Source organism: Eschrichtius robustus, chromosome 4 (assembly GCF_028021215.1).
Source record: "Eschrichtius robustus isolate mEscRob2 chromosome 4, mEscRob2.pri, whole genome shotgun sequence".
NCBI classification, from domain to species: Eukaryota; Metazoa; Chordata; class Mammalia; order Artiodactyla; family Eschrichtiidae; genus Eschrichtius; species Eschrichtius robustus.
The window spans coordinates 132,785,802-132,809,751 of NC_090827.1; the positions used below are offsets into that span (position 1 = coordinate 132,785,802).

Sequence of the window (23,950 nt, forward strand, 5' to 3'; positions counted from 1 at the left end):
GCAAAATATTTATTAAAGTAAGATGGTAGTGACATAGATGTCTAACAGGACATTTTGTGATACCTTTCTGTGTTTGAAATAGTCCATAATCAAAATTTAACTATAATAAAATAAAAACAATTAAAATACTCTTACAAATAGGTTTTTAATGCTGCCTAGCAAATCGATGTGCCTCGCCAGCCTGGGCATTCATTCCATCTTCAGTAGCCAATAGTCCTTCAGTCATGATAAACAAATATTTTCCACTTTTACAAACAAAGCTGTAAAAACTTCATCTTGTAAAGAAACTGAGAATAACTCAGGGCTTATAAGGGTCTTATTTAGTACCATTCGGAAGTGTATTATTTAGAAATACTATCTCTACAAAAAATGAAACTTCTAAAAATTTAAGTGAGGCAGAATGCATTTGGTGTAAAAAATCTATGAATTTGAATGCAGGCCTTTATTTACTAGCTGAGTGAATTAAAGGTGCTTAAACTCTTTAAGCTTCCATTTCCCCATTTATAAAATGGGGGTAACAAAGCTCAACTAATAAGTTGTACAGATTAAATAACCAAATGCAGGTAAAAAGCATAGTTCCTGCTTGGAAAAGGACAGCTCTTGTTGGTATTATTTATAAAGTTTGAAGACTAAGATACTGCTGCCCACATTCCCTAGTATAATACTCTAAAACATTTCTGTAACATTATTCAAAACCACACTTAGAAAGTCTATGAAAACTTACATTTACTGCCAGAAGCGACAATAACAGGAAAATAAAATATTTTAAACACTCATATAGTGTTCAAGTTCCCTAGAAATATCCTGAACAAAACTATTCAGATTAAATTCCCTCATTGAAGGGAAAAGAAGAAGGCATATTCATCTCCATTTCATCTTTAACCCGCAGGGAAAATTATAGTTATGGGCTTAAATTTTTCCCTTCAAAATTTGATGTGTTTTAAGCTTTCCATGTATCCCATAAAAATGTTCATCTTAATATTTACAACTTAAAAATACTTTTCTACCACTGCACTAAGTTGGAGTCTCTCTAAAAGGCAAGAAGACACCTGCTATTGGACTGAAATCAGTTTCCCCACATATGACACTACCTGGTAATAGTCTATCCCTTAGTTCATGTTGGAAAGATAACTGATGTGAATTCCAAAATGATTTGCAGCTCAAAGAAGGTGAAAAGTTTAGCCATTTTCATTCTATTAGGTAGCTTGTCTGGTGAACCCAAGGCAGTATTGTATAGCAGTTGAGAAAGTGGGCTACAAGGACAAATAGCTTGGATTTGAGTGTGTTTTGAGTTATTTACAAGCAATCAAATCTTGGTGACAATCTGTGTAGTGGAAATGTTAGCATCTATCTTGTAAAAGATAATACAAGTTAATTACATAGAAGGTGTTCAATTAATGTAACTCTTATACCTTATTATCATTTATGTTTCTTTTATAAAGAAAATTTTGATTAACCCATCTTAATAATGTTGGTACTGTAGGCAAAGATCATGAAACTTGTGAGTAATAAGTAAAAATATCATTTAAAATATTATCTTTACCTAAATTTATGATGGATTCTTTAATCAAAGCCAGTACCACAAATTAGATCGATCAATAACAGAATCATCTTCTTTCCCTCTTGGTCAAATTGCTAACTAATGCAACAGAAGTCTATAAATTAACTTCCACATTCCACAGACCTCCAGGAATTATCCATATTTCTCGATATGAGCATGTGAGTCACTGTTTAAGGAAGACACTGTAATTTTATTGAGTGGACTATGGATTTCCTCTGTCCACGGTGTGGAAAGCTTGGTCCTAGTTACCTCAAGCATTATCTCTTGCAAACAAATCCAAGTTCATTTCTCAGCCCTCCATTAAGACTGGGAGAAGGAATGAGATTTGGATGGTTGCATATGTGTGTATGCCCTGCCTTTCCAAAAAGCATCAAAGCTTTTTTCACTTGCTTATTTTTTACTGATTCAAATTCAACTAACAACTGTTAAGTAATGTATCAGATACTTTTACATTTATTTCCTCATTTACTCCTACAGAGAAGCCAAATTTGACTGACATCTGTAGATTGTATAATCTGAATTTTAGCAACCTATAAAGTGTGACTATAAGGTAATAAGATTGATTTGGACAAACACAAAGAACTTGGAAGTAGAGAGCAGAATTGTAGGGTTGGAAGGGTCCTTGGAAATCATGTGTTTTTCATTTTTTCATACCAGTCATTGTGACATACATACCCTGACAGATCACCATTGCACAGCCTCTGAATAAACATCTGTGATTCAGACCCTGCTACTTTTTCCAGACAGTTGGTTTGGTCTATTTTTGGACAATTGTAGCTGTTAAAAAATTCCTTTGTATTGAGCCAAAATCTGCTTCACTGTACTTTCTAACTACTGGTCCAAGTTTTGTTCTTTGGAGAAACAAAGAATAGATTTCCTTCTTCTACTTGATCAGCTTTCAAATATTTTCCTCCTCTGGGTTTCCCTGGGTTCCCATACCATTTTATTTATATCTCACTTATACCACATAGCCATATCCCAAGGTTGTATGAATGTTCACCTACTTTTTTCTTTCCTTCCCTTCCTCTCTACCTCCGTGCTGTCCTTCCACTCCAGTGGAGAGATCCTTGAAGCCATGGACTGTATATTTGTAGTCTTACAACCTAAGACCATGCATAACAGAGGATATTCTGAATGTGCCCTGAAGCTTAAGGTGAATTCCTCATATTACCATGTACTTCCAGTAAAATCAAGCCTACATGAATTAGATCAGAGACCGTCATGTGGGCCGAAGACAGTCTAACACTATCTGAGCCAGAGGTGTTCCCAAGCCAAAGAAGGTTGTTAAAGCAGAGCTGCCACAGAAGAGAGCAGAGAGATAAGAACCTAGAGCCCAGCTTTTGTGGAGGCTTACAATATATTCTCATTTCTCAAGGTCATATTAGCATATCTATGTACTTTTAACTTGAATTAACACAGGCATTCATGAGCAGAATTCAGTCATAGCTATCCCTCCAAGTCTTTATGTTCTCCAGAAAAATCATCCCCAGTTTTTCAAAAACTTCTTTATATACATAAAAATTACCTCTGCATGCTCTTAATAATTAACGTTAATGTAAATAATACTGCCATTGATCAAGGCACCTAAAAATTTTTCCTTTGTTGCCCTGTGAGACACATCTGAATCTCTGTCTTTGAAGTAATTGTCATGGAGAGGAAACATTCATTTGAATGTAAAACATGTAAGATGATGACCTGATTGGTGATGGCCACATATTTTTTTGAAGGTGGATGTAACTTTTTTTTTTTTTACCGAGCCCTGTGGCACGTGGGATCCTAGTTCCCCAACCAGGGATCAAACCTGTGCCCCCTGCAGTGGAAGCGCAGAGTCTTAACCACTGGACCGCCAGGGAAGTCCCAGGATGTGACTATTTTTGAAAAAATGTGAAGTCAGATGGCACTGTCTTATTAATAAGGTGAATGATTAGCTGAGTTCAGGACTGAGAAAGTAACAAAGCACTTTTGTGTGTCTTATAAACTAATTACAGAAGTAACTCTTTAGAGATATTCCAAAAATATTCTGATCTGTGATATAAACCATTAGAATTAGTGTATTCCAAAGGTCACCCCTTTGAAGGAAAGATCCCCATTTAGCAGATTAAGATTAGGAATTTCTTTAAGGTAAACCACATACTCACACTACATGAGACAAAAATCCATAACAAATAAACCAATTGTTATCACTCATGGAGTTCATAACAGGTAGATTTTTATCTAAATATAATCAAGACATTTATATGAAGTTTGGTGTGTATATAGCTGATTGAGACTTTTTCCCTCAGTTTCTCTTTTTCTGCTATCACTTTTGGGGAGCTACAGAAGACTATGCCACAGGCACAGGGAATTCTTCTCTTTAGAAAATACGAAATATACAGGATTCTGGAGTCTCTAGGCATTTAGCAAGGATCATCTCATGCAGAGGCATAGCCATTTTCAATTTGACAATAAACTCAGAAGTTTCTCCACTTCTTCTAAATCACTCAAAAGCAATAAGGAGAATAGGAAACAGAAACACTAACTCCTTCATTAATGAGACAGAGGAATCCATATTCTTTTTTAGATAGGTTATATGTAAGGTCAAATGGGGATATGGAGAAATGCCAAGAGCAGACATTCATGGCTGAGAATGTCACTTGACCTTTTGATACAAAGGCTACAGAAGCTTAGAATTATAGGGCTGAAGGAGAAATTATAAAGAAAAGCCATAATTGCTAGAAGTACTTTGTGAGTGAGGTGGAGAGGGAGAGTCTGCCTTGTGAACGATCCTGCAGTGCTACTTTTGACAAGAGATAATAAAGAATACGTTGAACTCACATACACAATGCTATGCCTAAAGGCAAATTCCTGCTAGCCTGGGACGGGGCCCTGGAATTCTCTGAGCCCACTCCAACCTCCTGAAAGCAGCTGGTCCGAGAAGAACTTACTTCATTCAAAACTGAGTAATAGTCAGTAAGGAATCTACAAAACATCTATACTAAGACAGTCCAAGAAAAAAAGGAAAAAAACAAATAGCAAATAAAGAACACTCACTAGAAAAATGCTAAAGAAAAGATGAAAACACATAATGCCATTATTGAAACATAATCTTTTAAAAATAGGGACCAATCATGTCTTCAAAATAAGAGCACATGGAAAATACGGTAAGTCAAAGTAGGAAATGATATATAAGTTGGAAAATCTCAAGAAGAGGAGGAAGAAAAAAGTTAAATCATCACAGAAATGAAAGATATATTTGAAGCAGCACATATGAAGATAGACAGGAATAAAAGACAGGATGGGAAAAAAAAGGAGCCAAAGAGAGAAATGGATGAAAAATTCAAAAGGCATAGAGAAAAAAAAGATTCAGCAGGCATCTAATTGGTATCTCTGAAGATGAGACCTCAAATAATGGAACAGAAAAAATATTTCAAGGTATAATTCAAGGAAATTATTCAGAAATAAAAGAAGACTTGAATGAACAATTTGAAAGGACGTACTCCATGCCAGGAAAAATTCATGTAGATCCACCTACAGAACAATCAATTGCAAGTTATTGGATTCAAAAGATAAACAAAGAAAATTTGGGCATTCAAATCAAAATCTCAGGTCAACTATATGAGAAAAACAATCAGGCTGGCCTCAAACTTTTCCATATCAACATTCCATTCTAGGAGCAGTGGAGCAATGTTTACAAATACATCAAGAAAATAAAGTCATATCTAAGAATTTTACAGCTAGTCAATATGAATATATAGAAAATAGGAAACAGTTTAGGACATGAAATAACTCAGAGAACGTAGTTCCCATGAGCTCTTTTTGAAGAAACTGGAGGAAGATAAACTTTACCTGACAAAGAGATTAATGGAAAATTAAGGCAAAAAGACTGGTGGTGAGTACTGACTGTTTAACTGTGGGACTAAAACTAAAACAAATGTGAATTATAATCTTACAAGGTAGTGAAGGGGATCAGAAAATATCACCCCCAAATATATCACTTTGACATAGGATTACTTTGAGCTGAAGGCAATTAAGAAGCAGAAGACACAGAAGGAGCTCACTGCCTTCCTCCCAATTGCCCAAGAACAGGACACAAATTTCCCTTTGTGAAGATCTTCCCCCTCCCCTCTCCCATACCACGAGGAAGAGAAACAAGCATCCTCACTAGAAACAGAAAGTTGGCTCAGAGATGGGTCTACACAAACACAAACCTTACTACAGTAACCCTAGTCTTCCATTAATTTCCCCACATATATACTTACCTTCCCACAATTTACCACCCCTGGGAGCCCAAAGACATCCTCTTTCCTTTGTCTTGTCACTTCTCCACAAATTCATTGCCCTTTTTAGGATGATATATAAGCCTCAATTTCTAACTACCCCTTTGAGTTACCATCACCAAATTCTCCCATGTGTTTGCACTTTGCATGCATAAATAAACTCTGCTTTTTTTCTTCCTGTTAATCTGCCTTTTGTTAGTTTAATTCACAGGCCCCAGCTACAGAACCTAATGGGTAGAGAAAAGGTTTTTTTGTTCCACCCCTACAATTCTAATGATTTAACTAGCAAAAGCTGGGAGGAGGAGGGCAAAAATGGTGAAAGATAAAATAACTATACTGATTTTTTCATATTTTAGAGCTGGAGGGTCAAAAGATAAAACTTGAAATTTATAAATCAAATAACAGATATAAGTATGTGTAAAGCACCAAGACAAATAATATAATCCACTTTTGCAGAGACTGCCAATTCTCTTCCCTGGTTTTTTAGCTCAGCACATGGCCACTAGGAATTAAGACTTATTTCCCAGCCTCCATTGCAGATATGTTGCTTGTGTAACTTTACAGAAGTTCCTTACAGGAAGGAGGCATCTTTCTTCCCTATCACTGTCTGACTATATTTTGGAATGCAGAAATAATAGCCGGAGCTCCAGCAGCTTTCTTGGACTGTGAGATCATGTTAGAATGAAAGTCAATCATGACCGAGTAATATGATAGAAACAGCCTGGGCCCTTGACAGTGGTAGGTACCATACCAGTCCTGGAATGACCACCTCCAGAATTCTTGAAGAGAAGAGAGAAACACATTTCTATGTTCTTTCAGCTATTAGTGGTTGGTATTTGGTGGTTCTGTGTGATTTGCACCTCTTAATCCTAATTAATATGAACACTCTGAGGACTACTTTAAAATGATACTGGGTACACGAATGAAGATCTGAACAAATGGAAAGGTGTGTCATATTCTTGAAAAGGAAGACACAACATTATAAAGATGTCAATTCTTCTTAAGTTAACACAACCCCTAAAATACCAACAGAATATTTTTCAAATTATACAAGCTGACTCTAAAGTTTAAGTAGAAAAATAAACAAGAAAGAAAAACCAGGAAAATTATGCAAAATAATTGGAGTAAGAGTCTCTTCAAGTAAGAGTCTTGAAGTAAGGACATATGTATGTGTTTCTGTGTATTTTGTTTGATTTTGTTTTAAACTATAGTAATTAAAACAATGTGGTTCTATAGCATATTGAAAGCCCAGAAATAAATCTAAGTAGATATGGGAATTTAGTAAATGATAAAAGTGATATTTCAAATCAATAGAAAAGACAGATTATTCGACACACCCAGTTGTGTAATCATCTGGAAAAAAATAAATTGGATCCCCACCCACACATTGCATCAAACTATATTCTATACAGATCAAATATTATCATGTAAAAAGTGAAACCATTAGCGTACCAAGGAAAATATGGGTAAAAAATTTCTTAAATATCCTCATATGGGAGAGGAGCTTTTGAAATAGGACACAAAATCTGAAGCCATAAACAATTTGTAAAGTTGACTACACACAATTCTAAAAGGTTGGGAAAAAATACCCACAAATATTAAAAAGACACACAACAAACTGGGGGAAAAATTCTCAACTCCTACCACAGGTAAAGGGCCGATTTTCTTAAAATAATTCTTAATTCTTAAAAGAAATCTTCCTAATTTATAACAAAGAGCCCATCAAGAAAAGCAAATAAATATTGGGTCTTAAGCATATAGAAAACTAAGCCTAAAGAGATGGTCAAATTCATTCATTACAAAGAATGCAAAGTAAAATGTGACACTGTGGTATCATTTTCACCTATCAATTTGGACAAGATAAAAACCTTTGGTAACATACTATTGGTAAATTAAGGAGGAAATGGGCACTCTTGTACGTTTATTGTTAAGAATATAAACTGGGCTCAGATGCAGGCCGAAGCCCCCGATGGTGCACTCGGAAGCAGAGAAGGCGAGTGCCCAGCGCCCCACATGACTTAGACCCCATGCCCGGCCCTCAGGCGACTGCACCTGACCGGGAAGCCCCTGACAGGAGGCCACCGCTCAGGCGTCTCTGGGACCTGAGGAAAGGAGCCCCCGACAGGATGCCCGGCCCTCAGGTGACTCTGTGACAGGACGGCTGCCCGAGGAGTGAACTTCCATTTTGGAGAGGGGCCCACATGTGAGGGAATAGCAGATGGTCTCTATCAGCTAAGGGACTGAGCTCAACAACCAAAAGGAAGAGAATTCCAACAACAACCATGTGCCTGCTAGAGGACCTGGAGCCTTAGATGAGTCTCCAACCCTGACCAGCAGCTCCTGTGCAGCCTCCTGTGTGAGGCCCTGAGCAGAGGACCCAGCTCACCTGCACAGGTACCCAAAGAAATGGTATCCTGGCAAAATGAGGCAGGAGCAAAAGAGTTGAACATGCATGAAAAGGAAAGTGAATCCTAGTCCATTCAGTCTAGTATGAAACGGGAAAATTATTACAATCATTTGAAGACCCAAGAGAATGATAAAAGGCACACTATCAATAGAGAATTGTTTACTCATGAGAAACTGCTACCGTGTAGGGGAAGGATAATAAACCTGAATTGGTTGTCTAGGAGCACTCAAGTGCTTCCACTCAACCTTGGACACAGTTAAAGACAGCTTCTTTGTGGCTGGCAGAGAAAACCAAGCAGCTTTGCCAGCAAGAGGATTCTAAGGGCGGAGGAGAAGGAAAGTAGCAGGAAGGAAAACAGACATCAAGAGGGTCTTGGTGCTCTGGCCTGGTGTCAGGCCTGAGCCTCTGAGGTGGAAGAGCCGAGTTCAGGACATAGGACCACCAGAGACCTCCCGGCCCCATGTAAGATCAACTGGCAAGAGCTCTCCCAGAGACCTCTGTCTCAACACTAAGACCCAGCTCCACTGAATGGCCAGCAAACTCCAGTGCTGGACGCCCCATGCCAAACAACTAGCAGGACAGGAACACAACACCACCCATTAGCAGAGAGGCTGCCTAAATTCATACTAAGTTCACAGACACCCCAAAGCACACCACCGGATGTGGATCTGCCCACCAGAAAGACAAGATCCAGCTCCACCCACCAGAACACAGGCACTAGTCCCCTCCACCAGGAAGCCTACACAAGCCACTGAACCAACCTTAGCCACTGGGGGCAGACACCAAAAACAATGGGAACTATGAACCTGCAGCCTGCGAAAAGGAGACCCCAAACACAGTAAGTTAAGCAAGATGGGAAGACAGAGAAATATGCAGCAGATGAAGGAGCAAGGTAAAAACCCACCAGACCAAACAAATGAAGAGGAAATAGGCAGTCCACCTGAAAAAGAATTCAGAGTAATGATCGTAAAGATGGCCCAAAATCTTGGAAATAGAATGGAGAAAATACAAGAAACGTTTAACAAGGACCTACAAGAACTAAAGAGCAAACAAACAATGATGAACAACACAATAAATGAAATTAAGAATTCTCTAGAAGGAATCAATAGCAGAATAACTGAGGCAGAAGAACGGATAAGTGACCTGGAAGATAAAATAGTGGAAATAACTACCACAGAGCAGAATAAAGAAAAAAGAATGAAAAGAATTGAGGACAGTCTCAGAGACCTCTGGGACAACATTAAACGTACCAACACCTGAATTATAGGGGTCCCAGAAGAAGAGAAAAAGAAAGGGTCTGAGAAAATAATTGAAGAGATTATAGTTGAAAACTTCCCTAACATGGGAAAAGAAATAGTCAATCAAGTTCAGGAAGCACAGAGAGTCCCATACAGGATAAATCCAAGGAGAAACACGCCAAAACACATATTAATCAAACCATCAGAAATTAAATACAAAGAAAAATATTAAAAGCAGCAAGGGAAAAGCGACAAATAATGTACAAGGGAATCCCCATAAGGTTAACAGCTGATCTTTCAGCAGAAACTCTGCAAGCCAGAAGGGAGTGGCAGGACACATTTAAAGTGATGAAAGGGAAAAACCTACAACCAAGATTACTCTACCCAGCAAGGATCTCATTCAGATTTGATGGGGAAATTAAAACCTTTACAGACAAGCAAAAGTTAAGAGAAACCAGCACCACCAAACCAGCTTTACAACAAAGGCTAAAGGAACTTCTCTAGGCAAGAAACACAAGAGAAGGAAAAGACCTACAAAAACAAACCCGAAACAATTAAGAAAATGGTAATAGGAACATACACGTCGATAATTACCTTAAACGTATATGGGTTAAATGCTCCCACCAAAAGACATAGACTGGCTGAATGGATACAAAAACGAGACCCGTATATATGCTGTCTACAAGAGACCCACTTCAGACCAAGGGACACATACAGACTGAAAGTGAGGGGATGGAAAAAGATATTCCATGCAAATGGAAATCAAAAGAAAGGTGGAGTAGCAATTCTCATATCAGACAAAATAGACTTTAAACTAAAGGCCATTATAAGAGACAAAGATGGACACTACATAATGATCAAGGGATCAATCCAAGAAGAAGCTATAACAATTGTAAATATTTATGCACCCAACATAGGAGCACCGCAATACATAAGGCAAATGCTAACAGCCATAAAAGGGGAAATTGACAGTAACACAATAATATCAGGGGACTTTAACACCCCAGTTTCACCAATGGACAGATCATCCAAAATGAAAATAAATAAGGAAACACAAGCTTTAAATGACACATTAAACAAGATGGACTTAATTGATATTTATAGGACATTCCATCCAAAAACAACAGAATACACATTCTTCTCAAGTGCTCATGGAACATTCTCCAGGATAGATCATATCTTGGGTCGAAAATCAGGCCTTGGTAAATTTAAGAAAATTGACATCGTAACAAGTATCTTTTCTGACCACAACGCTATGACACTAGATATCAATCACAGGAAAAAAAACTGTAAAAAATACAAACACATGGAGGTTAAACAATACACTACTAAATAACCAAGAGATCACTGAAGAAATCAAAGAGGAAATCAAAAAATACCTAGAAACAAATGACAATGAAAACACGATGACCCAAAACCTATGGGATGCAGCAAAAGGAGTTTTAAGAGGGAAGTTTATAGCAATACAATCCTACCTCAAGAAACAAGAAACATCTCAAATAAACAACCTAACCTTACACCTAAAGCAATTAGAGAAAGAAGAACAAAAAAACCCCCCAAAGTTAGCAGAAGGAAAGAAATCATGAAGATCAGATCAGAAATAAATGAAAAAGAAATGAAGGAAACAATAGCAAAGATGAATAAAACTAAAAGCTGGTTCTTTGAGAAGATAAAATTGATAAACCACTATCCAGACTCATTAAGAAAAAAGGGGAGAAGACTCAAATCAACAGAATTAGAAATGAAAAAGAAGAAGTAACAGCTGACCCTGCAGAAATACAAAGAATCATAAAGGATTACTACAAGCAACTATATGCCAATAAAATGGACAACCTGGAAGAAATGGACACATTCTTAGAAAAGCACAACCTTCCAAGACTGAACTAGGAAGAAATAGAAAATATAAACAGACCAATCACAAGCATTGAAATTGAAACTGTGATTAAAAATCTTCCAACAAACAAAAGCCCAGGACCAGATGGCTTCACAGGCGAATTCTATCAAACATTTAGAGAAGAGCTAACACCTATCCTTCTCAAACTCTTCCAAAATATAGCAGAGGGAGGAACACTCCCAAACTCATTCTATGAGGCCACCATCATCCTGATACCAAAACCAGACAAAGATGTCACAAAGAAAGAAAACTACAGGCCAATATCACTGATGAACATAGATGCAAAAATCCTCAACAAAATACTAGAAAACAGAATTCAACAGCACATTAAAAGGATCATACACCATGATCAAGTGGGGTTTATCCCAGGAATGCAAGGATTCTTCAATATATGCAAATCAATCAATGTGATACACCATATTAACAAATTGAAGGAGAAAAACCATATGATCATCTCAATAGATGCAGAGAAAGCTTTTGACAAAATTCAACACCCATTTATGATAAAAACTCTCCAGAAAGTAGGCATGGAGGGAACCTACCTCAACATAATAAAGGCCATATATGACAAACCCACAGCCAACATCATTCTCAATGGTGAAAAAACTGAAACCACTTCCTCTAAAATTAGGAACAAGGATGCCCGCTCTCATCACTATTATTCAACATACTTTTGGAAGTTTTAGCCACAGCAGTCAGAGAGGAAAAGAAATGAAAGGAATCCAAATTGGAAAAGAAGAAGTAAAGCTGTCACTGTTTGCAGATGACATGATACTATACATAGAGAATCCTAAAGATGCTATCAGCCTTAGAGGAAAACATAGGCAGAACACTCTATGACATAAATCACAGCAAGATCCTTTTTGATTCACCTCCTAGAGAAATGGAAATAAAAACAAAAATAAACAAATGGGACCTAATGAAACTTAAAAACTTTTGCACAGCAAAGGAAACCATAAACAAGATGAAAAGACAACCCTCAGAATGGGAGAAAATATTTGCAAATGAAGCAATTGACAAAGGCTTAATCTCCAAAATTTACAAGCAGCTCATGCAGCCCAATATCAAAAAAACGAACAACCCAATCCAAAAATGGGCAGAAGACCTAAATAGACATTTCTCCAAAGAAGATATACAGATTGCCAACAAACACATCAAAGGATGCTCAACATCACTAATCATTAGAGAAATGCAAATTAAAACTACAATGAGGTATCACCTCACACCAGTCAGAATGTCCATCATCAAAAAATCTACAAACAATAAATGCTGGAGAGGGTGTGGAGAAAAGGGAATCCTCTTGCACTGTTGGTGGGAATGTAAATTGATACAGCCACTATGGAGAAGAGTATGGAGGGTCCTTAAAAAACAAAATAGAACTACCATACGACCCAGCAATCCCACTACTGGGCATATGCCCTGAGTAAGCCATAATTCAAAAAGAGTCATGTGGTCTTCCCTGGTGGCGCAGTGGTTACGAATCTGCCTGCCAATGCAAGGGACACGGGTTCAAGCCCTGGCCCAGGAAGATGATCCCACATGCCATGGAGCAACTAAGCCCGCTTGCCACAACTACTGAGCCTGAGCTCTAGAGCCTGCAAGCCACAACTACTGAGCCCACGTGCCACAACTACTGAAGCCTGCGTGCCTAGAGCCCATGCTCCGCAACAAGAGAAGCCATGAAAATGAGAAGCCTGCGCACCACAACGAAGAGTAGCCCCTGCTCACCGCAACTAGAGAAAGCCTGCGCGCAGTAGCAAAGACCCAACACAGCCATAAATAAATAAATAAATAAATAAATGAGTCATGTACCACAATGTTCATTGCAGCTCTATTTACAATAGCCAGGACATGGAAGCAACCTAAGTGTCCAGTGACAGATGAATGGATAAAGAAGATGTGGCACATATATATACAATGGAATATTACTCAGCCATAAAAAGAAATGAAATTGAGTTATATGTAGTGAGGTGGATGGACCTAGAGTCTGTCATACAGAGTGAAGTAAGTCAGAAAGAGAAAAACAAATACCGTATGCTAACACATATATATGGAATCTAAGAAAAAAAAAAAAAGGTTCTGAAGAACCTGGGGCAGGACAGGAATAAAGATGCAGACGTACAGAATGGACTTGAGGACATGAGGAGGGGGAAGGGTAAGCTGGGACGAAGTGAGAGAGTGGTACTATCCAATGTAAAATAGATAGCTAGTGGGAAGCAGCCACTAGGCACAGGGAGATCAGCTCAGTGCTTTGTGAACACCTAGAGGGGTAGGATAGGGAGGGTGGGAGGGAGATGCAAGAGGGAGGAGATATGGGGATATATGTATATGTATAGCTGATTCACTTTGTTATAAAGCAGAAATTAACACACCATTGTAAAGCAACTATACTCCAATAAAGATGTTTGAAAAAAAAAAGATGCTATCAGAAAACTACTAGAGCTAATCGATGAATTTGGTAAAGTAGCAGGATACAAAATTAATGCACAGAAATCTCTTGCATTCCTATATATTAATGATGAAAAATCTGAAAGAGAAATTAAGGAAACACTCTCATTTACCATTGCAACAAAAAGAATAAAATACCTAGAAATAAACCTACCTAAGGAGACAAAAGACCTATATGCAGAAAACTATAAGACACTGATGAAAGAAATTAAAGATGATACAAACAGATGGAGAGATACACTATGTTCTTGGATTGGAAGAATCAACAGTGTGAAAATGACTATACTACCCAAAGCAATCTACAGATTTAATGCAATCCCTATCAAACTACCAATGGCATTTTTCACAGAACTAGAAGAAAAAATTTCACAATTTGTATGGAAACACAAAAGACCCCAAATAGCCAAAGCAATCTTGAGAAAGAAGAATGGAGGTGGAGGAATCAGGCTCCCTGACTTCAGACTATACTACAAAGCTACAGTAATCAAGCCAGTATGGTACTGGCACAAAAACAGAAATATAGATCAATGGAACACTATAGAAAGCCCAGAGATAAACCCACGCACATATGGTCACCTTATCTTTGATAAAGGAGGCAAGAATATACAATGGAGAAAAGACAGCCTCTTCAATAAGTGCTGGGAAAACTGGACAGCTACATGTAAAAGAATGAAATTAGAACACTCCCTAACACCATACACAAAAATAAACTCAAAATGGATTAAAGACCTAAATGTAAGGCCAGACACTATAAAACTCTTAGAGGAAAACATAGGAAGAACACTCTCTGACATAAATCACAGCAAGATCCTTTTTGACCCACCTCCTAGAGAAATGGAAATAAAAACAAAAATAAACAAATGGGACCTAATGAAACTTAAAAAGTTTTGCACAGCAAAGAAAACCATAAACAAGATGAAAAGACAACCCTCAGAATGGGAGAGAATATTTGCAAATGAAGCAACTGACAAAGGAGTAATCTCCAAAATATACAAGCAGTTCATGCAGCTCCATATCAAAAAAACAAACAACCCAATCCAAAAATGGGCAGAAGACCTAAATAGACATTTCTCCAAAGAAGATATACAGATTGCCAACAAACATATCAAAGGATGCTCAACATCACTGATTACTAGAGAAATGCAAATCAAAACTACAATGAGGTATCACCTCACACCAGTCAGAATGTCCATCATCAAAAAATCTACAAACAATAAATGCTGGAGAGGGTGTGGAGAAAAGGGAACCCTCTTGCACTGTTGGTGGGAATGTAAATTGATACAGCTACTATGGAGAACAGTATGGAGGTTCCTTAAAATACTAAAAGTAGAACTACCATACGAACCAGCAATTCCACTACTGAGCATATACCCTGAGAAAACCATAATTCAAAAAGAGTCATGTACCACAATGTTCATTACAACTCTATTTACAATAGCCAGGACATGGAAGCAACCTAAGTGTCCATCAACAGATGAATGGATAAAGAAGATGTGGCACATATATATACAATGGAATATTACTCAGCCATAAAAAGAAAAGAAAATGAGTTATTTGTAGTGAGGTGGATGGACCTAGAGACTGTCATACAGAGTGAAGTAAGTCAGAAAGAGAAAAACAAATACCGTATGCTAACACATATATATGGACTCTAAAAAAAAAAGGTTCTAAAAATCATTCTAAAAAATGGTTCTAGGGGCAGGACAGGAATAAAGATGCAGACGTAGAGAAGGCACTTGAGGACACAGGGAGGGGGAAGGGTAAGCTGGGACAAAGTGAAAGAGTGGCATGGACATATATACACCACCAAATGTAAAATAGATAGCTAGTGGGAAGCAGCCACATAGCACAGGGAGATCAGCTCAGTGCTTTGTGACCACCTAGAGGGGTGGGATAGGGAGGGTGGGAGGGAGACGCAAGAGGGAGGGGATATGGGGATATATATATATATAGCTAATTTTCTTTGTTATACAGCAGAAACTAACACACCATTGTAAAGCAGTTACACTCCAATAAAGATGTTAAAAAAAAAGAACATAAATTGGTACAAGCTCCATCAAAATCAGTTTGATAATAGTTAAAAAATTAAAATGCACATATACTTTAACCAGACAATTCTATAGGCTTGCAAGTTTCAAATATCATGTATACAAGGTTACTTACTTGTATTGCCTGTAATAGCTAAATATTGGCAATATCCTCTATTTCCATCAATAGAAGGCTGATAAATTAAATACGTAACCATTACAAAGTAAGACTTTGACAGTCAGTGTGCTAAGCACTTTTGCAGAATGTGCTGCTTCCAAGAAAACCATATGAACAGGAGTATACCCATTAACTGACATTACCATTCATTATAAATTCTTTGATCCTCATTCTTGTGATCTTGTAGTCAACAGAAATCTAAAGATTTGGTAGTCAAAGTGATCAACCAGATGGCAAGGACTATACCCTCTTCTGAGTTGGAAAATAGTGTTGAAATGTCACATCCAAGATCAAAGCGCAACAGATATTTTAAAGTAGTACTGATGCAACAGTATAGCTTAAGATTCCATTTGAAAAACAGATTATCTGGAGAAATGTACCAGGTTTTTTTGTACTGTGAGAACATTATTTTCCTAATATACCAAATCTCCCACTGCTTTCTCCAGCTCAAGGTGTATGAAAGTGACCTTCGGAAATTGTGGCAACACCTTGCTTTCAATATCACAAAGGAACTCTTCTTCCTCAATCAACCAACCAAACAAACAAAACAACAGCAAGAAGAAGAAGGAGAAGGAGAGGAGGAACTTGGAGTCTGATTTTTAAGTGCCCTCTAACATACCATTTTCTCTGTTCTGTTCTACCCTCATAGTACATCTGAAGAAATAATTCTACTCACTTTTCTCTCTCACACACACACACATGCACACACACACACATGAACACAGAGACATATATGGAACTACATACAGATAAAGAGATATGTCTAATGAATGCTTACCTGATAACGTGTTGGCTGATTGAGAATGCTGTTAAAACTGTGTGATTCAAAAACTCTTGAGTTAGACTGAGTGAAGAGGTTTAACTAGGAAAAAATACAATTAACCTAGTAAATTAGAATACATTTATTTGGAAATCATAAATATAATCTACTTTATTCTCCCTGATAACATTTCTGGAGTCAACATTTCCGAGGGACATCTTGTGGAAGCTGAGTTTTATGAATGACTTCATATATTTCCAAAGGCAAAAATTAATGTGAGCAACACACTCACATTTATCAAAATGTTGGACAGATGTACTGTAATAGAACTGTTTAACTGAAAAAATATTTTTAAAAGTTGGCTCGTGTTAAACATAATTGTTCCTGGGGTCCTTGTACACTTTATCAAAATGTCTTCATGGCATCTCGAAGGAGAAATTGCACAGAAGCAACTCTATCTGCTCCTGAGCCTGTGGTCCTCTCCTACACTTGAACAGATAACACACTACAAGTTCAGAGGGTATAGGGTATCATTTGGTATTTTGTAATCCTAAAACATGAGCCAAAACAAAACGTCTTCTTAAGTATCTTGGAAGTACCCTGTGCCAGGTTCAACACTTTGGAGAGAACTGGACTAAAGTATTTTGGCTTTCTTTTCTTTTTCTTTTTAAGGTTTAACTTTTGAGTGGGTAGGAACAGAAAGCAAGAGAAGACTGTCGTTACTGTCTACCCTTCACGTATGTGAACAGGGCCTGCATCTTATTTGCAGATAAGCTGCTACCTATACAGTGTGATTCAAAGGCAGGACCCTTTATCCAAAAAAATGCATTCACTCCACCATCTGTCTTCCCACCATCATAACTTAGGAAGGGGTGGGATACTAGAAGGGAAGGAAGTGGCACTTATAGGTAAGGATCCTCCTGGTTTTGCCCTCTTTCGATTGTGGCAGGAGAAAACCTCAGCTAACAAAGTTAATTCTCCTATTTGCCACTAGAGGTCAGTCTCTGACTGTTGACTGAGGTTAGAGGTGAACGTTAGATTGATTTCTTGAGGTTCCTTCCTGTCCTCTAAAAAAGAAAAGCAGAAACATAATTTCTCCAAATGTTTACTAAATTCAGGACACAGAGAGTATCTATAAAGATTAATAAGATTAAAGAGATAAAAACAGCTTCCTGAACAATTTAAGAAATAAAATCTAAACGGCAGGGTTTTTTTCTGGCCGCACCATGCTACATGCGGGATCTTAGTTCCCTGACCAGGGAATCAAACCTGTGCCCGCTGCAATGGGAGCACGGAGTCCTAGCCACTGGACCACCAGGGAAGTCCCAAGATGGCAGTTTTTAACCAGATATGGGGAGACAAGGAAGCCAAGCAGCATGGATCCTGAAAGATCAGTGCTCAACCTTCTTCTGTTTCCAGCAACGTCTCTGAAGAAAGCTATTCTTCCTGCCGCTGTTGCAATACAGGCAGGAGAGGACACCCTAAACAGAGCACATCTGCCGCCCTCACATCCCTGTGAGCAAGCTGTTTTTTTAAAAAAAACAGGGGTCTAGGTAGCCACAGCCAACTTGAATGTGCTCTTCTTAACCTGTTAGTATTTCTCCCCTTCTACATTATGACAGTATCAGGAATGAAGTCAAATGTCAGTGAAACCATTTGCCTACAGAAAGAAAACTTGAGGGTGTGAAGTGCTGGAGCTGTGAGTTCCCATGCTTGAACAGCTTCCCTTTTAAATAATAAAGCCTCAGAGAATAATAATCAATTCCCAGAGAAACAAATTGCCTTCCAAATAAAGTCCATCTCAGCAGCAGCAGGAGTTGCCCAGGATGGCAATTAGAACCCAGCCCATTTAAGACACCAGCTAAGCGGCAGCTAAAGGCACAGCCGGTGGGGAGGAGGTGGGGCAGTAACCAAGCCAGAGCCGCAGCTGCTGGGCAGGAGGCAGCCAGGTGCAGCAGAAAGAGTTAGACCTCTGAGGCCGGAAAACGCCAATTCCACAACTACCCCACACTGGCTAGCTCTTGTGACCTTGCATAGGTGAGTTGTTTTAATGGCTTCAGTGGTCTTATCTATAAAATGGGAATAATAATACCTACCTCACAGCGTTGCATGAGGTTCAAATGTACGGCAAAGCACTTTGTAAACTGTGAATGAGGAAGGGCACTGATATTTGTTGAGGCTGGAATTTTGTGCCTCTCATATCCTCTTCACAATAACCCTGTGAAGTTTTCTCTCTTTCAGGTGAGACAATTATGGCTTAGGGTAATGAAGTGATGTATCCATGTTACTTTCTGCTAAGCCTTAAGCCAGAATTGAAACCCAGGTCTAATACCAAGGCTCTCTTCCTTACATTATGCTGCTTCTCACTGTATACAGTGAGATATTATTTGAAATCATAGCCAATCACTGTCTTGCAACCTAAGAGCCTTAAGAGCCCATATTCAGGTCAAACAAAGAAGGTTTAAAAGGCTACCTTCTTAAAGAGTAAGATGTAGAGTATTACAAATCTTGGAAATGCACATCTCTTTTAAAAAGTGAGAAATTAAATTGCACTAATCCTGTCTTTTTCCCCAGCATCAACTGAGAAAAAATATGCACTTTATGGAGGTAACATTGCTATCTTGTGGGCTCCATTTTCACAACTTTTAGGCAAAATTATATTTTAATTTTGCTCCTGTCTGCTTCACTCCCTATTATTTGAGGTTCTGCCAATATCCTTCTGTATCCTATACCAATTCTACCTCTGCAAATTAAGTTCCTGATACTAAAGTGCTAGCATGGAACTCATCTTTGTTAAAATCAAAGTATGACTCAATTAGTATGACTCAAGAACAAACCATTCTTGATTATTTATAAAAGGGAGTATTTATGGTTAATATTTGGGGGTGCTCTTAAGCCTGTATCAAGTTTATGATATTAAAGGAAAAAAGATTATTTAGCCCAATAAAGGGTTTCTACAAATAAGAATAATATGTTGGTGGTGAACTATATATACAACCAAGAGAAAAATGTGATGTTAGAACTATTTAACTTCAGAATAACAATTAGGAAGCATGGAACACACACAAAAAAACAAAGTGTTTTCTAGCAATAACTTTTCTGTTTACTTTTAACAAGTTAAAGAAGTTTTTTGTTTGTTTGTTTTTAATTTGGTAGTTTACATGAAATTCTGACCTAAAACAAGGCATAGACTAAGTGACTTCTTGATATATTATGAAGATATTAAGTATTAGTCTATGAAAGACTATGGAATGGACAGTTACTTCCAACATCTTCTAAGTTCACACATAAAAATTATTGAACAAACGTCAAAAGACAAGGAGAAAGACAAAACATTTATCTTCAGGTCTCAGTAAGCTTTTGATACCTACCCTGGACTTTGAGTTACCCATTCCCATTTCTATATCCTTCTGTAGCCTTCTCCTTCTGCATTTGGAAAAGTTAATGATCCGCATGATGAAATAAACGAATGACTTTGGACTAGGAACTAGACTGAAGGGTGGAGGTAATGTTTTTCCATCATCAAAATATGATAACCAAAGTTTTGAGCGAGCAAACTTCCATTCTACGTCACTGTCATCCTGTGTCACAAAAATAGAAAAAATATAACAACTGATTTTAAAAACTAAATATTCTAGTAATTGATCTTACAATGAACATACATTATGCTTTTGAAATACAAAAGTGGCATATATACATTTATCTGCATATAATCTCTATTGGGCTATATAATATTCTAAGTAATATCATTTTCATGATATTTAAAAATTTTTTCTCTTCCATATGCCTCTGTCTGTACCCACTGAAATTTAACCAGAATTTCCTGTCCCCTATCCAAAAAACAAAGCACAAGCACAAGAAAAATTCAGGGTCGAGGAAGGATGAAAAGATTAATTCCTCCTTCCCTCCCGACTCCCTCCAATTCTGCATATTCAACAATAGTTCTCCGTTCCCCTCCTCATCTACACCCATCCAAGCCAGGTTGTAGACACAGCATATTATAAAGGGCAAAGAAAAAAGACAGCAGCATTCAGATGAATTGCACTTTGGAGGTTCTGTGTCTGCCATATGTACTCAAATGTCACATAAGGCCCTCAGTGGCCTATTTCTGTCTTAATCTCCTTTTATCCTCAGTGCTGCCCCCTGGTGGTGGGCATAAACATTCTATCTGGTAGGAAGAATGGAGAGAAGAAACGGAGCCGGTCCATGATTCGAAGTTGGCTCAGTCATTTCACACTGCCCAGTCTGCCATTACTACACCCAAGCAGGTGTTCAGAGTACCAGTTTTCATCTCTGGAGGACCTAACTTCTGCTTTGAGAACACTATCTTAATGTGTTTCTAAAACACAGATAGAGACTCGATGGACTTAACAAACAGTAAAGCGCTAAAGAGATACAGCACACTAAACTGGAGTACACAAGAAAATATATATACAGTGATGAAGAAAGGCACCAAATCGAGCCCAATCCCAAACAAAAATAAAGTGATTTCTAGATTCCTAAAAATTCTGACTAGATAAATAACATCATCAAAGTTTACCAGGCATCTAGTAATTCCTCTACTGGGATCTTTCAGATGGTTGGCTGGCCAACGTAGGAGAGAATAATTTCCCTATGGCCAATACTTCTTCTAGACACTAATCCAGCAATATTACCCTGAGAGAAGGCAGAGCGATGGTAAATGCATGAGGACCCCTGCTGTGCTCCTAGAAGATACTAGAAGGTGTATTACCACCTATCCAGATGGAAAACACAGAGAAAGGCCCTACTGTGGTCTAGGCCTCTTTGTTGACAAGAGCAGGCGCTCCAGCACAGGGCACAAAAGCAGACGCAATATGCTGTTAGAACGAAATGGCAAGGACAGACACAGTGGGTAGGAAGCGGATTTACCTCAATCTCTTGGTATGAGCTATTAATCATAGCAATGAGCATGTTGAGTAGAACCACCACCATAGTTACATTGTATATTCCATAAAGAACGTATCCAATATTCTCTATGAATTTGTGATCATATTTGAGCACAACGGAAGTCACTTCAGACAACCCAAATATTGACCAAAACAAAGTCTTGAAACTTTCTTCTACACTGTTGAAAGAATAAGGCACAGAGTCAATAAATAAACAGTTTTCAGTACGAAAAAGTCAAAAGTAAAAACAAGTTAAGGTCTGAATACTGCACAGACGTAAAATGCTATTGTATTAAACTATCATCATAATACCCCGATCATAACAATTTTGTTATAATATTTAATAGAAAAATTTCTCTCAGGTTTTTAGGAACTGGTGATTAAATGGTGCCGATGCCTAGTTTTTCTTTAAGTTATCATCAAGTGAAAAATTTCTGAGCTTGGCAGGGGAAAGCTGAAGTCATTCCCCAATACCCATTCCTTTTTCCTAGAAGGATGGAAGTTTGGGGTTTGATTTTGCAGGTGGTTTAGGAAGTTAAGTCAGGCTTTCTGGAGTAGAACGAGATTAGGATTAAAATTATATACCCACTTCAAAAAAAAGTATGTACAAACTTATTCCTTGCAGCATGGCAGCAGGGAAGAATGAAAACTACCAAAATATCCATCAGTAGAAGAGTGGGTAAATAATTCTGGTACATCTATAAATGGACTGCTATGCAGCCACTGGGAAAAAAATGAGACAGATCTGGCTTCATGTGTTTATATAAAATGATATCCAAGACATATTATTAGAGAAAAAATGAGATGTAGCAAGTGTGAAATAGTCTACTGTTTTAATAACAAAGAGGGGTATACAAATTCTTATATTCTTCTTTATGCAAAAAACATCTCTGAAAGTAACCAAAAGAAACCATTGCCTCTGTACCTAAGGAGAACTAAGAGACTGGGGTCCAAGGCTGAGGAAGGGGACAGGCTCTTCACTGTAGATACTGCTCTACATGTATTTTTCGCCACAAGAATATATTACCTACTTAAAAGTTTTACTTAAGTGGAAGTGAAGAGAAGGCAACAGAATTAAAGATTCCTATTCTTTTCCCTTAATTTATATAGTCTACTTCCTGATTCTTCCATCACAGCAGTTAGCACTTAAGCCCTCACCAGACTAATTACCTACTTGTATCCCTTAAATGAACTATGCCAACTGAATTTGGCTGGTTTTGTCATACAACCGAGTGATAATCACTGATCTGTGAACCATGAGAATAATCCTTAAACAGTTACACATGTAGAATTCCAGTAAAAAGGAGGGTTCAAAAGTAAGCCCTTTTTTTTTCAAAGAAAAATGTATGGAAATAGTACTTTTTTTGGTTTGTTACAACAGATTCTAAACAACAGTTTTATAGATTTGTAGGTTTTAGTACTAGTTTAATTCAATCATTCAACAAATATTGATGGAGCACCTATTATGTTATAGAAATTGTTCTAGACCGTGGGGATAGAGGGTTGAGTAGAAAGGTTCCTGTTCCTGTAGAGTTACTCTCGATTATGAAATATTTGATGATGTGATGTTATAGCATAGATGTTAAAGGAAGAATAAGAAAGACTATTAGCCTCTTTGTTCCTGCCGTGAATTTAACAGCATCACAAAATGCCCCCACTCCCTCCTCTTCCTCCTTTGCAAACCTTCCCGCCTCTAATGCTGGGAATATAGATTCCCGAGAATCCATATGTGTGGGGAGAGGGGGAGAGGGAAAAGGAGAGGACACTGGCAGTTCCTGAGCTCCTACTATGGGCAAGAGGCTTTATATAAATTACCTTCCATATCCTTACAATGACCTGATTCAAACCTTATTGTGCTTTTTTTTTTTTTGGCCTCACCGTGGGGCATGGGGGAATCTTAGTTCCCCAACCAGGGATTGAACTCACACCCCCTGCAGCGGAAGCGCGGAATCTTAACCACTGGACCACCAGGGAAGCCCCTATAACACTTACTTTAAAAACAAGAAACTAATACTGAGAAATGTTAAGATACTTAACCAAAGACCACAGCTAGAAAAGAGCAGATGTTGCATTCACAGCCAGGTCTGCCTGATTTTCCAGCCTATGATCTATCTACTATATTGTGTTGTCAGGTCCTCACACAAAGCAGTGATGAAATGTAGTGTATAAGATGAGTTCTCATAGAGGTCAAAGGGGTACTACTGTGTGCAGGATCTCTCTGTCCTTCCCCCCGGGGTTCAAACAGAATTTTTTTTTTTTCATTACAATAAAGTG

At 38.0% G+C, this 23,950-nt stretch overlaps 1 protein-coding gene across 3 annotated transcripts in view; it reads right to left on the reverse strand.

Moving 5' to 3' along the window:
* TRPC3 (transient receptor potential cation channel subfamily C member 3) overlaps positions 1–23,950 on the reverse strand; it is a 79,999-nt gene that overhangs the window by 9,743 nt on the left and 46,306 nt on the right. For all 3 annotated transcript variants that reach the window (XM_068543383.1, XM_068543382.1, XM_068543384.1), the window contains 3 exons: positions 21,660–21,855; positions 20,141–20,350; positions 16,788–16,871 (listed from right to left, as the gene is read on the reverse strand). In XM_068543383.1, the coding sequence (XP_068399484.1) occupies positions 16,788–16,871; positions 20,141–20,350; positions 21,660–21,855 (490 nt within the window). The remainder of the gene's footprint in view (positions 1–16,787; positions 16,872–20,140; positions 20,351–21,659; positions 21,856–23,950) is intronic.